This window comes from Priapulus caudatus, unplaced genomic scaffold, assembly GCF_000485595.1.
Source record: "Priapulus caudatus unplaced genomic scaffold, Priapulus_caudatus-5.0.1 Scaffold519, whole genome shotgun sequence".
Taxonomy (NCBI): domain Eukaryota; kingdom Metazoa; phylum Priapulida; class Priapulimorpha; order Priapulimorphida; family Priapulidae; genus Priapulus; species Priapulus caudatus.
Genome location: NW_014577580.1, coordinates 126,719 through 144,854, shown reverse-complemented (window position 1 = coordinate 144,854; position 18,136 = coordinate 126,719). Strand labels below are relative to the sequence as shown.

General features: G+C 43.5%; 1 protein-coding gene across 1 annotated transcript in view; it reads left to right on the top strand.

The window, feature by feature from the left end:
- Positions 1-18,136, top strand: part of LOC106811241 (sodium- and chloride-dependent glycine transporter 1-like) — a 29,847-nt gene that overhangs the window by 9,041 nt on the left and 2,670 nt on the right. The window contains exons 2-15 of the mRNA XM_014814795.1: positions 3,543-3,673; positions 4,683-4,703; positions 6,212-6,351; positions 8,754-8,885; positions 9,919-10,062; positions 10,963-11,086; positions 11,565-11,694; positions 11,957-12,124; positions 13,128-13,356; positions 13,921-14,084; positions 14,649-14,735; positions 15,039-15,138; positions 15,718-15,839; positions 16,245-16,427. Coding sequence (XP_014670281.1) covers positions 3,627-3,673; positions 4,683-4,703; positions 6,212-6,351; positions 8,754-8,885; positions 9,919-10,062; positions 10,963-11,086; positions 11,565-11,694; positions 11,957-12,124; positions 13,128-13,356; positions 13,921-14,084; positions 14,649-14,735; positions 15,039-15,138; positions 15,718-15,839; positions 16,245-16,427 — 1,791 coding nt within the window. The 5' untranslated portion in view covers positions 3,543-3,626. The remainder of the gene's footprint in view (positions 1-3,542; positions 3,674-4,682; positions 4,704-6,211; positions 6,352-8,753; positions 8,886-9,918; positions 10,063-10,962; positions 11,087-11,564; positions 11,695-11,956; positions 12,125-13,127; positions 13,357-13,920; positions 14,085-14,648; positions 14,736-15,038; positions 15,139-15,717; positions 15,840-16,244; positions 16,428-18,136) is intronic.

The window sequence follows — 18,136 nt, the reverse complement described above, 5'->3', positions numbered from 1 at the left end:
ATGCTGGTGTGTGTGTCGTGTGTGCTGTGTGTGATATGGTGTGTGGCACTGTGTGTAATTGTGTGTGTGTGTGGTGTGCTTTGTGTTAGACTGTGTTCGTTATTTGGGTGGATTTGTCTTGCGTTGTGAAGACGCATCTTGCGCGCCGCAGAGTGAGTGAGACTGTCATGCTATTGTCGTGCACGTGGCAATATGTCGTGAAATATACCGGTAGCAAGCGAGAAGGCGAGAGTACGATGATCGCGTGACTAGAAAGTAATTCAATACATGACTTGAAACAGCGAGAGAAAGACCCGAAGTCGGGACTATCTAGAAGCTATTGGGCCCTCATCGCTCCGTGGAGCCATAACGATTAAGATACAATGCATCGCATTGACACTTTATAATCTAGAATCTAGAACCACATTTGTAAACCGGCTCGAACTGTTAAGCGCGATTCAATATTTTGACATCTGTCGATGACTATAGACTGACAAATTGTTTGAACTATCTGTCGACTTAGTCTACTGTTATAGCTACAGGAGCGATTGTATAGCGGTTCAGTTTTCGAGCCACGAGGAATACTTCGTTTGTATGTAGCCGGGCCACGAAATGAATTACATGTGGTTAGCAGAGTCTAATATAGAGACAACAAGCTTCTTTCTCGTCCGTCTTCTCTCTTGGCACCCCGCTCGTACATTAATCAACATTATTTCCTCTTCTCCCGTCTCTCTTCTCTTCTTTCTCGCGCGCCGGCACCGCGAATCTACCTCTATCATATCTCCTTTCTCACTCCCCTTTCCTCCTCCCATTACCCCACTCGCATTTCCTCGTCATTATGGTACGCGCCCGAGGTTTACTATTTGGGAACAGTCTTCCGTACGACTAAAATTTCTGTGTGGACAAGTTTCCTCGTGATCACTTTTACGGATCTTGTTCGTCTACTACATCGGACAGGGGTCGACGAGTCGAGTATTAAAGTGTATGCGCATGTAGCTTCGTTTTAATTAACTATTCCCAAATCACATTCACGGCTATATTAACCGATAGCCGATATTACGAATATAATTAGGCAGTTACACATCGCTTATTGCTGGACTATATTACTTGGCCGTTATTGCCCGCACGCACGATAAATTGGAATGTCAAATAGAACGTATGTGTCGCGTTAGGTTCGCCGCAACTGCAATTACATTACAACGAATGGGTTACGATACGGAAGTGTGAGAGTGCGTGCAGCCCGCGCGTCGTAATAGTTCGCGTGCGGTGCTTGTGCGTGCGGCAAGTGCATATGACACGCGATGCAAGCCCGCGTCTCTACGAGCAACAAACGATGAGATTGACCATCGAAAATATGCGTTAACACGAGTCAACTGTTGAGCATCATCAACGTCCGGCCGGACAGCTCATAACAGAAGCAATGACTCAGCCAAACGTCAAAGAAGTCTGTGCTTTCAGTCGATGAGCTGTTTTTTATATGAAATTAATCGACGATATTTATTTGTAGGTCTTAACATGCGGGAACCAGCTCCTTTCGATCAGCGTGAAGTCGAGTGTCTCGCCCGCGTCGTAATTAAGCGTGGAAGATGGGAATTTCTTCTGATTTTTTCGGACACCCCAGGGATCCAGGAATAACTACGACCCACAGAACCTTGAACAAGCATATGTAAGAGCTTGCACTGTTGCAAGGGACATACAACTTAATAATCCAGCCAAGGGGGGGATACTGGGACGTTCGAGGTGTGGTCAAATCGGGCCACGTCCGTTATCCTGTTTTTTAACAGACCGATGGATAACATCCCGATCATCCAAGAAGGATATCGTCAACCGATTGCTTTACTTTGATAGGTCTACAAGTTATAACACGCCAGCCAATATAACGTTTTACGGTAACGTACTAGTGTTTAACTCTATGAGGGCAACGAGATTACAATACGTTAGGCAGAACTATCAGGATTTAAGCTAGTTAATTATTAATGAGTATTACAAACAATCCAGCATGTTCCGGAAGTTGCGGTTATATCAAACCGCATTGCTCATGCATCACATCAGTTGTCAGTTTTAATCAATATTCAACATAGCAAGAAGGTCACGGACTTCACTATCTTTCGAATAGTGATTATCTGTGCGATGTACCATACAATGCACGCTACGAAGTCATCTGTATCTATCCCATATCTCTATGAATATAGTACTATTCGGTATAGTTACATTCTACGTATCCGGAACAACGCCGAAGTAACATATGTATGTTTCTCTGATTTCACACAGAATTTTATTTTAAGATACAATAGACTAAGAGAGTGAGCCCTAATATCGCGCCTGAGATCTGTACTTGATTATGCACAGAGACACTGCTGAAGTGATTTTCACGGGCGATATAGCACTTACAATGTGCGAGCGTGCATGACTCAGCTAATATAGAAGTAAAATACTACTAGATCGATAATATTTGTAACCAGTGCTTACAGAGCTTTGCATTATATATCTTATACATAAATATAATATATATATATATATATATAAATATATAAATTGACACTATATATAGCTAACTAATATTATTATAGACTTATATGCACATCATTCATAGTTATAATGCTTATTCGGTTGCCAATTTTATTAGTAGGGGGGCATTCACACCTCTCTGGGACATTTGGTGATTTTAGATAGACAGGAATTAGTAGAATCAACGCTATAATGCAGAAAGGAAAACACACGATTACGGCGATGTAGACAAACTAAGACAGATCGATGAAGCGAAGACGGTCACCGAACATAGTTCTTCATTACGATCCGGAACCACTTGAACGTACTGATAATAGAGCAAACAGGAGCTCAATACCAGAGGGAGCGCTATTGTACAGCTCCGGTCCGCAGGCACGGAGCGAAATTTTATTTTTCTGTCCGATTGAGTTCCGGACGCCACCATAGATGTGTTTTGTAATTATATGGTTGTTATATTATGGTTGGAATTTTTATAGTTATTAGGTTTAGGGGTTTGGTGTATAGGGTAGGGTTAGCGCGTAGTTAGGTATTCATTTCTAACATTGATCCTGCTTCGAGGAAGTCACGTCCGGTGAATGGAGTGCGCTGAATTTGCACGCACGCACGCACGCACGCACCCACACACACACAAACACACCCCCCCCCCACACACACACACACACACACACACACACACACACAGAGAGAGACGAGCGCGCGTGCGCGTTTTCCTAGACAGTGTCTCTCATCGCCTCAGCCTCCCCACCCATACTATATCGTGCGAAAAAAGCTCGCCTCGCTCTCGCTCTCCCGCGCCACCCTCGCAGTCGACACTCTTACACAAATAAAACCCGAGGCTATCCGGTAGCAACATGTGTGAATGGCTGACGGTGCCGAGATATAGCAGGAGGAACACTTCCACCATAATAGACGCTGCGTCGTCGTGAGGTGTTAGCGGGTGTGATCGGGGGAGGAGCGGGGTACCACGGAGTTTGAGCAGAGGAACGTGTGCCCCCCCCTCCCCATTGTACGGCACACAATCGCACACAAAACTATACAGTCTCTTTATTCAGCAGCGGCGCGCACGTACGCACAGCCTATGCTGGCACGCATGAAGGAAGACTTCGGCATGCTGAGAAACATATCACCGTCTAGAATCGATGTTATGGTATTACTGTACGGAATATTATGATAGCATCGGGTTGCGGTGAGTAAAACATACATTAGCTTGTCCAAACATAAATAAAGTACTTCGCGGGCCTGTGCGATGTAGGAAAGAATATAGACGATGACCTCCTTGTATCATCGTGGCATATATTTGATATTGCGTAATTTCAGTGCAATCGGGCAATTTAATCTTATGGCCCGAAGTCATAGTCATTGTGCCGGTTCGCGTTGAGAGTTGCCAACACATTTCAAGCTTTTGATTTCATCTCGCTCGATGGAATACGACCCCGCCTACATAAGAATCATCGCTGATTAAGACCGATTCAGTCGGAGTTACATCTATGCGCAGCCGGCAGCTGAATTCGGTTAATTACGTATTCAATTAGGTGATTACGGAGGTTGGTCGGCGTCACCACACTGCGCATGCGCCGTGCGTGTTTTTTCTTTTACATCCAACCCGCTCAAGTAAAGCTGTCCTCGCATGTGGTCGCTTCTGCTGGGGCTCTATGCGTGCTTCCAGAGCATGTACATCTATAGTATACGCGTCTATCGTGTATGCTTTGCATGCTACGCTGCCCTAACTCACTGATTAGCACGAGCCGGTGGGCAGCCGCTGCTTCTTTCACGCGCGACACTGGGATAAGACTTAGATGTGGGACAATAGCATCCGTACCCATCCCCCTAAACCCTAATCCGCTTCTCGTGTCTTTGTCCTCGATAGCATTCGTTTGTGAGGTGGGGGGGGGAAGAATAGGTACAGCCTTTGCGTGCGAGTTCATGGGGCTGTTTGCAAAGAGATGCTCGAGACTGTGTGGCCTTAACCCGTGCGATGTGTACATTGATGCACCGATTGAAGAACAAGGCGATAGGCTCCATTTAGATACAGGTAATCTGTACGGAATGGTGCTCTCTGGGTGACCCCACGCCGCAGTATGTGTATTAAACGTTCATCGATCATATAAATATTAGTTGATATAGCATTTTCTAGACGGTTAGGAATTGGTTCAGGTTTTTTTTACATTTAATAGAATATTTTGATTTATTATCAGGTCTATGAGAGCTCATTACAAGTATGCTATATAATTATTATTATTATTATTATTATTATTATTATTTATACTATTATTATTATTCAGTAGTTTTTATTGTGTCCTTATTCTTAAAACTGTCCCGCGTTTTTATCCCGTATGACGTGATTATTTATCTGGTACTAGAACCTTTCGACTTCTTACTTTGCGTAATTTACACGTAACCTTCGCGTGAAACTTGCCCAATGTTATCACAGGTGTCTTAATCATACGCGTGACAGCCAGGTAACCTAGCTGTCCCGGCCCTCATTAAAGCTTGCAAGCTCGCGTTCGCGGCGCCCACCGCTGCGCTTATATTCACGACTGACTCTCCTTGGGTAATCCTTGGGGCCCCGAGAGCTGCGTCTGGTGAGATGAATGAAGGGTTAAATCACTGAATCATTTTCAGGCGAGTGAGTGGGCGGGCCTGGTAATAAATGAGTCACGTTATGCAACAGTGACACACGGTCCCACGGCTCTCTAAAGCGCTAAACTATATGAATCTTTCGCATGAATATCTCGTACAGGCGTAGATGTAATGGCGGATAAAGCCGCTGTAGCACCCCCCCCCCCCCACACACACACACCCGCCATTTATTTCATCCAGCTACAATCCTGCATTTAGAATGCTAAGCTCGCCTATACGTCTGCGTACGTATAGTGCTTAGTATATTATAGCTACGTATATACACAGTATAGTTGTTATAAACTTGCTTCGCTATATTATTATGCAAATGTTATCCATTTCCGCCGTCCTTGGTATGGTGTTTTGTCCGCGACTTAGAGTTAAATACGAATGACAATGATTGAAACTATGAGACTATAGACTATTATAGACGGCGTAATCCTGTATACAATCTTACAATCTTGATTCAAGTGCCATTTAAGATGCGTTTCTATTGAATACAAGCGTGCATGTGCGCGTGCGCGTGTGTGCGTGTGCGTGTGGGTGTGTGTGCGTGTGCGTGCGTGCGTGCGTGCGTGCGTGTGTGTATGTATGTGTGTAGGCAGACAGACAGGCAGTCTGAGAGAGGAGTGAAGTGAAAATAACAAGGGTACTCAGAACGGGGGGGGGGTAAAGTGCCACAAACCAGAACCATATACTAAAGGTCGATCCAGTGTTTGATGAAAGACACACCGCAGACTGCTCCACAATTTATGTGTATATATTATAGTGCAGCGCTAATCTGTGGGAAGCAATTGGTGTGCAGTAAACACTAAACACTACATAAGCACCCACGCGCACAGACAGACAAACACACACGCACGCACTATTATAATATATCCACACATATATATATACTTCAACATCACTAAGCCTGCTTTGTTCGTAAGCTGTATCTTTCCTCACATCACACATGTTCGGTCTAGTTTAATTGCTCTCCAATAGTTATCCTTACTTTCCTACGAGTTACCGGCTCGATTTAGAAATAGTAATTGGTTTAAATACGAGGACAATTTCGATTCGTGTTGATCAGTTTTATTATATTACTTGCGTTTATTCTATATAGGAGACACGGTGTTTTGCCAGAGATGAAGGGACGATACAGATGGGGTCGAGGCCCGCAGTTCCTGGTGGCTTGCATGGGTCTCGTTGCAAACTCTGTCACACTGGTCAACTTTCCGCAGGGCATCGTACAGTTTGGCTTCTGTGAGTATAAAAATAATCTTGTTTATTAAGTTAACTTTATTTTGAGATCGCCATATTGCTATAATTGGAAACACGCCTGATGCGTGTGCGTGCGTACGTGCGTGTCTGTGTTTGGGTATGTATGTGTCTGTGTGTGTGTTCATGCACACACACGCACATGTCTACGTGTGTGCGCGCATGTATGTGCGGACGTGCGCGCATGCGTGCCTGCGCGTACGTCTGAATGTGCGTGTGCGTGTGCGTGCGCGTGTGTGTGTATGTATGTACGTACGCGAGTGTGTTATTTTGTGAGGACTTGATGGTGCGCATGAAACTTAGAGACTTACGTGGGCTTTAGTGGGGAGGGGGCGATATGATAACACTGGCGATAAGGGGGGGGGGAATGTTTGGGTATGTACCGACTGTTACGGCAACAAGCTATCTGGGGAGTGCACGAGTGTTTGAATGGCAGGCGTTTCTGTACTATATATGCTATACTATTACCCAACATGCTGTATTATTAGCCAGTGTGTATATGCGCACACTGTTCAACACCACAGTCTGTCAGCAAAAACCAAATTAGCTACATCCCCAGAGCGAATGAGATCGTATTTCAGGACCACCCTTTGCACTCGTAAGAACGGGTTAATCTATAAGAACCCCAGTACATAACTTGTCTAACGCAGTGCGCACATACCTTTTGCCTCTCATAATATGCCTACATATACGAAAACCCAGTCTTATTCACAGCGTGTGCCTTTTACCTATATACACCATTACCTTAACCGAGATGCTGCGTGCTTATATACTCTTACATACACAAGCACCTAATCTAACAACACGCATTGCGTACGTTAGTCATACACACAGATACGAATATGTACTCATTATCAACCATAACGATCCCCGAGTGCCCTTTTTCGCAGCAAATGCGATTGATCCAAGGCAACCACCGATCCACGGCACACCCCCTGCATGGACGCGTAGTGGGCGTCAAATGTTGTGCACGTTTACGCAGAATTAAACACGCTATTATGACAGACTCCGCCGGAATGCTCGCGGCCGCTTCAGCAAACGTTTACTCTACGGTCGGACGCTGACGTGCATGACTGTTGTATTACGATAAATAGAACAACTGTTAGAACGGCGCTTCTGACAAACATTCATCTGCTATTTGAGCTGGAGAATTGAATAGATAGATATAGAACTGGATACGTGTTGATACACACATAGAGCACGCGTATGTTGACACGCGTGTACGTCAGTAATGGATATATGGCGAAATGCTATATAATACTGGAGATAAAACAAAAAATATAGCGCTTAAATGATTGCATTTAATATTACATATTTGAGCTAATGTCGTGTGTGTATACACGTGTGTCACACACACACACACACACACACACACACACACACACACACACACACACACACACACACACACACACACACACACACACAACACAGCAACACGACATCGACCGACCCGCCTCCGCGCACACTACAGCACGACACCAGCACAGCCACACCCACACACAGCACACACAAACAACAGGGCGCCCGACCCCCGGTCACATAGTATATATATATATATTAGTATATATATATATATATATATACATATATTTATATATATATATGCGCGCGTGTGTGTGTGTCTGTGTATGTGTGTGGGCGTGAACATAGGCGCATAAATAACTAGACAGAGGGCACTCACGGAGAGTGCATACCTCCGCGAGCATGTAACATGTATGTGCTCGCTGGTGGCGGCTGCTGACTGACTCGCCGGCTGCTGACTCGCCGCTCACTGGTGGCTGCTGCTGACTCGCCGCTCGCTGACTCGACTCGCTATCGATCGCGCCGCGCGGACTGGACACACACACACACACGAACACACACACGAACACACACACGAACACACACACGAGAGCGATTGCATGACCTCCGTTTGCGCGGAGGTAAATATTTCAGTGTCGTGTTAGGTGCATCTAATGATGTTAATTTATTGGTGTAAATGTCTGTTTGCACGCATTAATTGCATGATTTTACAATCATGCCGGGGAAATGCTTCGTGTTGCACGCACTGTAGAAATTTATTGACTATTTCAGCAGTTTTAATGTATATGAAACAATCAGAGTCACGCACGCATGCACACACACACACACACACACACACACACACACGAGCGCCCGCAGGCGCGCACACACACACGCACACACACACACACATACACACACACGAGCGCGCACACGCGCGCACACACACACACACACACACACACACACACACACACACACACACACACACACACACACACACACACACACAGGGTCACGCATCTTTCTCTGTCTCCCACTGCTGGCACGGGTACGTAACCGAACCGACGTGTTGACGTTAATCCTATACCGTTGTCATTCAGGGCCGTTCTTCACTGCGTATGCGATTTGCCTGCTTGTCATCGGCCTGCCTATGATCTACCTGGAGGTACTGCTTGGGCAATTCTCCAGCTCCGGTGCGCTGGGTATTTGGCGCGCGTCGCCACTATTCAAAGGTAAAATTCAGAGGTTTAACCTCCCGCGTCCATGGTCGGTGCGAGCAATGCGGGTTTGTAAAGCTGTATAGGGAAATATATCGTAGCTTTTCATTTACACCGTCTTTTAAAGTCATATTGGATTATACGAAAACAGTTCGCTTACATTATTGTGCAGTACTTGTTGTAGGACGTAAATGGAAATATCAATTTGTACAGGTAAGATTAGGAAGATAGATATTATTGCAAAAGCAATTAAGTTTGTGACAGTAGCGAAGGCTGCAACATTCCTGCAAAAATACAAAAACGGTTTAGCGGTATAATTAAAGTGATTTATTACAAAAGCTAGCCGTTTTTATTGCAAAATTCGTGTATATTTTTGTGGTTGTGATGAATTATTTGAAATAGCCATTTTTATTACAAAAGTGGAATTATCACATGTGACCTTTACGAGCCGTGGAAGTCAAATCAACGCTGTAACAGTCATTACTCACAACCTTTCTCCCGTAATATAGTCATTTCTGTTAGCAGTTGTGGTGTCTCAATTATGTAATCACACACCTTAATACATGATTCCGTTGTAAGAAACCTCATGAATTCCTATGACATCATAAGTTTAAATTGTCGCAGCTTTTGAATTGAAGTGTCATGCAAGAAGTTGACATGTGCCATGACGTGACATTTTGACTTGACATTGTGACGTCGTAACTGTTTATAATGTTTCTGACAACGGGCTCCTGCATTATATGCATTACATTCACTAAACACGCGCAAATCTAGTTTTTTTGTTCTCGCTTTTTTTATCGATGTGATGCATGACTCGCTCACCCGTATCATGTCTCTGACGTCATCAGTGACGTCACCGCGGCTACTACTACACATGTACGCGGGCAATCAAAACGCTCTGAAAGTACACATGCATCGTTATATATAGAGAAATAACTATGTAGAGAGGTGACACCTAGTGTTAGCCATCGAATAAGAATGAAAATGAAAAATCTGTGAAATTTCGCATAAAGGCTTGACTGTATCCTTAATTCGATTTCCCCTCCAGGTGTGGGAATATGTATGCTAATCCGATCGGCGCTGTTGGTGGTGCGTGAGAGCGGAGTCGCCTGCTACACTACCTACTACATGTTTCTCTCCATGTTCCGCACTCTGCCGTGGTCCGGATGCGACAACACGTGGAACACTAAACGTAAGCTGGCTAGCTCTATCCGTGTAGCTCCCGCTACAGGGATATACGGGCAACAGCTTTACCTGTGTAGTACATTTGCTTCCGCTACATGCAGGGATATACGTACAACGTAGCTCTACCAGTGTAGCCTTTCGCTCCCGCTACAGGGCTATGCAAACAGCAGAGCTCTAGAGGTATAGCCCTTCGTTCTCGCTACAGGCCTATGTGAACAGCATAGCTCTACCCGTGTAGCCTCTTCGCTCCCACTGCAGGATTATACGGGCAACATAGCTCTACCCGTGTAACCCTTCGCTCCAGCTACAGGGCTATGCGAACAGCATAGCTTTACCTGTATGACCCTTCGCTTCCACTACACCCTTCCCCCTCGTTACAAGACTACACGGGGAGAACCAAACGTAAGTAGGCTCATTTCGTCCGTGTATCGGCTAGCAGAAGTTTGAAGCTCTGGGCTTTGAAGAGTACGCGCAGTGGCCAAAGTAAACTACGAAAGGTCAATCCAACTATATAAACAATCCATTATAATTGCGTATAAAAGCCATTACTCGTTATTAAAAATACGTCTCTAGTTCGTGGGATTCAATCGCGATTAAAATCGGAACTTATGATGATGGCAACGATGGCTCTCCAAAGCAAAAAGCCGCGAATGCATTCGCATGAGACTAGTATAATATATAATATATACATACATATAGTAGTAAGTCTGTGCAATATTTCCAAGGGCGTCTAGCCTGTTGTAAAATTAATTCCTTTTATCGAAACGGTTGTGTACATTTTTATCATAATGGCATTATTGGCATGATTAGGGCATGATATGGCATAATACGCATTTATTCGTGAAAGCACGAGTAGTTAGTTGTGTACTCTTGATTTACATGTGCTTGCACTATTGGACGTTCACAGAGTGTTGGGAAGGTCGGATGGAAGTGAAGACATCAGAAGGAAACGTCACGTCGGCAGCAGCCACTACAGACGATTTATTCAGATTAGGATCCGTGAAAAGCTCGCCCGTGGAAGAATATTTTCTGTAAGCCCGGCACGCACGCACGCACGCACACACACTCACGAATTATGAATCAAATAAGCACATTGGATTTCATAATAATATCAAGAGTAATTTTCTTTTGTGATAAATCCATAAAATTAATCTGGTAGCAACAGTTTTGACAAAGACAACTAGACCAGTTCTCGTAACTCTAACTTGTTAACTTGCTAACAAGTTAGTTTACACGGATTTACAATATAATGAAATTACAGGTATGGGGTACCCTGCAAGCTAGGGCGTCGTACCATCTTTCACCAGAGCTATTAATTTACGATGGATATGTATAACTGAATCGCGCTTTGTCGACGTCTCGTAGCGAGTATCCTAAATTTTGACAAACCCAAAACTCTACTCTAGTAAAAACTTGCCGTCAATGTATACGATTTCTAGTCATCGTAACTAAACGTAGGTAACACATAAGTTAACAAATCGTAACACACGGATCAATATCATTCCTCAGGTCACATGTGGATTCGGGGAAGCCTGACCCGGCGCTGGGAATTCCCCGACCATGGATCGTCGCATGCCTAGTGATGCTTTGGTCGCTGATATTCGTTTGCCTGACGTGGGGCATCAAGTCACTTGGAAAGGTATCGCAGTAAGACCTTCGTATCAACCTCCGAATATTCTTCTCGCTATCGCCGTGATGATTCACTGGCATATTAACGCACCGAGAAAATCTCCCGAAACGCACAAGGAACAGATGAGAAACATGCAAGGCGGAGAAAGCCGCATTTGAAGCGACGATTGGCCAAAAAAAGCAGCGGCAAAAAACAACATAAACACGACGTATTTAATACTCGTACTTATTCACTAAAGTCTTTACCTTTGTCACGCCTTGTCGTTATTCAGGTGGTCTACGTTACAACCATTTTACCCGTTGTGCTGCTGGGCACCTTGCTGGTGAGAGGTGTTACCCTGCAAAATGGCGGCCAGAGCATCGCCGCCATGTTTGCAACGAGCGCCCTCGCCGATACGGACGGAGAACTCGGCTATTTGGATCACATAATAAACTACGAGGTCAGTGTGAGAACTCGTACACCCTTAATAAACTGCAAGGTCAGTCTGAGAACACGTACAGCATTAATAAACTACAAGGTCAATCTGAGAACCCGTACACCCTTAATAAACTACAAGGTCAATCTGAGAACACGTACACCCGTAATAAGCTATGAAGTCGGTCTAGGAACACGCACACCCTTAATAAACTACAAGGTCAGTCTGAGAACACGTACACCCTTAATAAACTACAAGGTCAATCTGAGAACACGTACACCCGTAATAAACTATGAAGTCGGTCTAGGAACACGCACACCCTTAATAAACTACAAGGTCAGTCTGAGAACACGTACACCCGTAATAAACTATGAAGTCGGTCTAGGAACACGCACACCCTTAATAAACTACAAGGTCAGTTTGAGAAATCGTACACCCTTAATAAACTACGAGGTCAATCTTATTACACTCACTATACACTTACATCCCTAACAAACTACAAGGTCAGTGTAAGAATATGTACACCCGTTTGTTTTTTACATGGCTGATTTTGTCGACATGCCAAGCGTAGCAGCTGCTTCTTGTTTTAGCCGTAAAAGGATACCGTTCCGTAAATAAATCCGTACGTTTATTAGGAACCGATTCGTGATCGTTTATATTGGGCAGCGATACGTCACCTGTTGTGGGGTTACTGACAGCAACAGCAGCGGTAACAGCAGCAGCAACAGTAACACTAGCAGCAGCAGCAGCAGCAGCAGCAGCAGTAGTAGCAGCATGTGTGTGTGTGTGTGTGTGTGTGTGTGTGTGTGCGTGCGCACGTACGTGTGTCTGCATGCATACGTGCGTGCATACGTGCGTGCGTGTGCGTGCATACGTGCGTGTGTGTGCGTGCATACGTGCGTGTGTGTGCGTGCATACATGTGCGTACCTGCCTGCATGAAAAGCGCTAGCAGTGTGCGTGCGCGACTCCCTCCCCTCCCCCTTCCTCTCCTCCGCCGCTAACCCCTCCCCCGTCTGTCTGTTGCAGCTGTGGTACGTCGTCGGCAGCATGGTCATACAGAGCCTCGTGCTCGGCTACGGAGTCTACGCGGCGATGGCGAGTCACGGCAGCTTCACGCACAGCTGCCTGCGCGACAGCGTCATCACAGCGCTATGGAGCTTCGCCATCAACATCTGCTACTCCGTCGTCATCTTCTCCTACTCCGGCTTCTACGCGCTCGTCTGGTCAAAGGACGTGTCGGCCGCGCATTACGGAGGTGTGTGTGTGTGTGTGTGTGTGTGCGTGCGTGCGTGCGTGCGTGCGTGCGTGCGTGCGTGCGTGCGTGCGTGCGTGCGTGCGTGTGTGTGTGAAGCAGTAGAATCCGGATCCGGAGTGAAAAAGTGCGGGGATTGCTCCACTCAGCAAAATTGCGGGGCCCACTGACCTTTGACCTCATTCAATCTTATTTCCACCTATCAGCGCGCACCGTTCTCTTACGGGTCGACAGCGAATCCCGAGTTTCTCCGGTATGTAAACGACCAGGAGCCCGCATCAGCAGTAGGTGCCTCGTCGTGGTAGGCTGCAAGTACTAGCGAGTGCATCTTTTCTTTATAAATTGAACGACATTGACAATGGAGACAGTGGGGAACTACCAAGTATAAAGATTTGTATATATAGTCGACAAGACGTTAAAGGATTTTTCTTCGCCCTCCCACCGCCCCCAAAATGTCAAACTGATAAACAAGCAACAAAACAAATAAGGAATAACAATTCTGATTCACCTTACGTTTAATTCCGCTCGCATTGAAATAATTGTATATAATATTTTTTGTTTTCGCAGACTACTTCTACATTTTCAAAGTGATTCCGGACGTGATCAGTCGGATAGACGTCGGCCATCTGTTTGGAATCTGTTACTTTCTTATGCTCACGCTGTTCTTCCTCAGTACGATACTCATTCTAGTCGCCAATATAGAGACATCACTCTGTGATCAATTTTCCCAGGTATGCTTTTTCTACATGGGTTACTCACTGATTATTTCTTTGAAATTAAAACACCGATCGCATGTCGTGGGGATATCCGTCTGTGTGGAATGAATCGCGAATGTGGCTGTAGATAACTGGTTGTGTGGCGTGGTGTGTCCGTGTGGTGGCATATGTTGCAAGCTTCCACCCTATTCTGACTTTTGAAGCCAGCCCATATTATGACGCCATTTCCTCGTATGTTATGAATGTTGACGTGCAAATTTTGTTTACGTTTGAATATTATGATTAGTTGTGATATGTAATGTATTACCCTGTATGTGGCATCATCACATTTGCAGCCACCCTCTATTGTGACGTCACCGCCATGAAGGTTATGAATGTTGACCTGTAAATTTAATTAACGTTCGTTTAGTATTTTACCTCATGGGGTAACCGCCCTTTTTTTAACCACCCTGTGCAACGATATCACATCTGCGATGGTTATAGATATTGATATATAAATTTATTTATTCCATGTTAAAATATTACAATTAACTTTGTTCATAACAAGTATATTTACTCTATGTGGGGTTTTATATTCAGGCACTGGGTACATTCCGAAGGCGAGTGATTTTCCACGCAACAATATGTTGTACATTGCTCATAGCTGGACTGCCAGTGACAACCGACGTGAGTTACTATAATTTTATCAATCGTATTTATCACTATTACACCGAATGTCTCCGGCGTTGATAGATTGGTTCGCAGTTGTCATTAATTCTCGGTATATCAATTACTGTGTTGTAGAGGACAGAGCCACCTTGACCGCCTAGACAACAATTTGTTATCTCACTTATCAAATACTACATGCTTTTGACTTTCAATCCATTTCTAGTCCATCGTTCGATCTTTTAAATTTTGACTAATTGATACGAATTCTATGAGAGCAGGGAACAAGCCGAACTTAACATTTTTTACTGTCACGTATTTCAGAATGGATTCAGGGTTGTAAGCATAATACAACGCTTTGAAGGCAGGTGGCAGGGACCTCTCTTTCTCTGTCTTCAGTGCATTGCATTTGCAATGATTTACAGTAAGCAAAATTTTATTCTTGAGTGTATCTTAACAGATGCGTTTATCTTAATATAAACCAGTTTGTATTTAATGTACAACTAATACCGTGTATTTATATTTCTTATTTACTTTTAATACTGTTCGACTAAACGCAAATGAAATTCGTGCTGGCACTTATCAAAACCATCATCACGCATCGGCATCTTGCCATTATATCTGAAATTATTATCATCCTAATAATCATCTTAATTCTAATCGCTGTTGTTGTCTACGCCTTTGTTGTTATTGTCGTAATTACCCTAATAATTTTCTCTTCCATTTGATTCCTCTGTCCTTTATTTATCTTTACCACTCTCGCCCGCTTTCCCTCTCTCTCTCTCTCTCTCTCTCTCTCTCTCTCTCTCTCTCTCTCTTTGTGTTTTTCTCTCTCTCTCTCTCTCTCTCTCTCTCTCTCTCTCTCTCTCTCTCTCTCTCTCTCTCTCTCTCTCTCTCTCTCTCTCTCTCTAAATAGGTATAATATTTCATTAACTTTTATGTATTGGCAGCAAGGGGATCATTTAGGTCGATTTAGGTCAACATCGTGTTTTTTCTCGTTTAGATTACACTTTCTGTGGTCCACGTGCGATATATCAAATAATCAAGCAGATGCTTGGACGCAGACTTGATCGTAACATCATCATGGACATTCTCTGGGTGTCTCTTACACCGATGGTGCTATTCGTAAGTTCGCGTGTTCCTGCGTAGCAAACATACATGTATTATGTGTATTATGTGTGTGTTATATGTATTACGTATATGCGTGATTTACGAGAACAGGTGGTCATACAAATACGCAGAACATTACGTGTTCTACTGCGGAAATTGTTATACGCATATGTCCCCTCTTCGAGTTGATATGTGTGTTAATATAATAGTATGCCTCACAATTCGAATTTGCAATTAGTAACATTGAAATGTATCGACATATACGCCTTATACATATAGGTAACACACACACACACACACACACACACACGCACGCGCACGCACGCACACACACACTTATTTATTTATTTATTTATTTATTTATATGCTCAATGTCAACAGTTATAGCGTGTTTATCATTGGTTAGAAAACCTGTTGCAGTTGCTGGTGTTTGCCACGTGGTGGTTCTGGGCGGAACAGGACTACGAGTTGTGGCACACAAGAACGCTGGAAGAGAAGGTGATCGAGATAGTCTTCTACGCTGTTACGAGTGGCTTCATCCCACTGTGGGCTCTTATGTGGTCACTTTACTGCCTAATCATAGGACCTGGTTCATGTTGTGAGGTGAGAGTTTTACAAAGGTTACCTTCTACATTTGGTGGATGCTTTGTTTAACATGGTGAACATGCTGGTTTATCGGAAATGATTTCAAAATTTAATGGCTTAAATTTTGATCTTGAAATTTATTTTGATCTCAATAATTATATATCTTCACTGCATAGGGGTTTAATATTTCTAACCATATCCAGGCACAAACATTGATAACTTTTGTAGACGCTCTACAGGAATAGATTATGATTTTTGCCATCTTAATTTGTTGCTGGTAATTATTTTATCATAAATGTTGACACGATGTAAGGAAATAATTGTGAATATAAAATATAAATCTAGATGATTGTAATAGTAGACCCCAAACCCTGGGAATCACTCTTCTAAAATAAAGACAGAGAAAACTAATAAGTTCACATTGGTTATTGATAGAACTATAATTTACACGAAGTCGATAACGATAACTAGATAAAGTAAACAATGAAATAGGCTAACCCCCGTGTGCTTGTGTTTTTTACGGATCGGCTATTATGTTCAGTTGAAAGGAAGCGAAAAGAGCCCAAAATTTAAACATTTTCTCATACAATCCGCAGTGTTGATCTGACAATTTCATCAATTTTGGCTCTCTTCTTTTTCGGACGAGTCTCTTTTGCTATGAATAATATTTGTTATGAGGTTGTCTCTGAATTCTCAAATGATCGACTGGATTTTGGTCGGATGGCCACAGATAAATCAACCGAGCCGATGCTCTAAAAAAACAACTATTATAATCATAGAAATATATACAGTCTAACTAGTATATTATTTCTATGATTATAATCACTGTCCGTACTACTAACGCCATCTAGTGGGCAACAGCGTTGCAGATTGTGACAACTAGCTGTATAATTATGATAACATATCTCTCTCTCTCTCTCTCTCTCTCTCTCTCTCTCTCTCTCTGAATGTCAATGCAATGTCAGTGTTTAATGTAATGCTGGTGGTCATGTCATGTAATGTAATCGTAACGCCTGGTGGTTATTATGGTAATGTAATGTAAATGCTGTGTCATTTCATGTTAACTGGTAATGTATGACTGTGGGCATGTAATGTAATGGTACATGGCTACTGTGCATGTAATGTTATATGTAATGTAAATGCCGGTGCTCAATGTCCATCATGTAATGTAATACAGGAGTGGAGAATAATAGAAGATCTTCTATTATTGCTACTCCTGATGTAAATGTTTAAGATAAACTATAATGTAATGCACAATGTAATTTTTACATTTAAACTTTTAAAAATTTTAGTGAATGGTAATGCTGTAATGGTTTGTTTGCGTCCGAGCCGTAACGCAAATAACCTGGTGAACATGTCATAGTGTGTACTCATATATAGGGAATGGGTGTGCGCGTGTGCATGGCAAGAATAGTTGAAGCAGCACATCTTATCGAGGTAAGAAGTAATAGTGATAGGCAGGTGCGCTCTTGTTTAATGTATGTGTTTGTAATATAATGAATTATCCTGCGCGCCACAGTGTATTTTATCCGCTACAACTCACAAGTCGCGTACACTGCGACATTTTCACGGTTATATATAATATGTAATCAGTTAATTCAGCGATCATCACTGGATACACAAGAGTGAATAAAAACATTTGTCTTTATTCACTCCTGATGTGGATGAATTACTTTCGCGGTACATTGCTAGCCCTGCATCGCGATATAAAGCGCCGTGCGAGTACG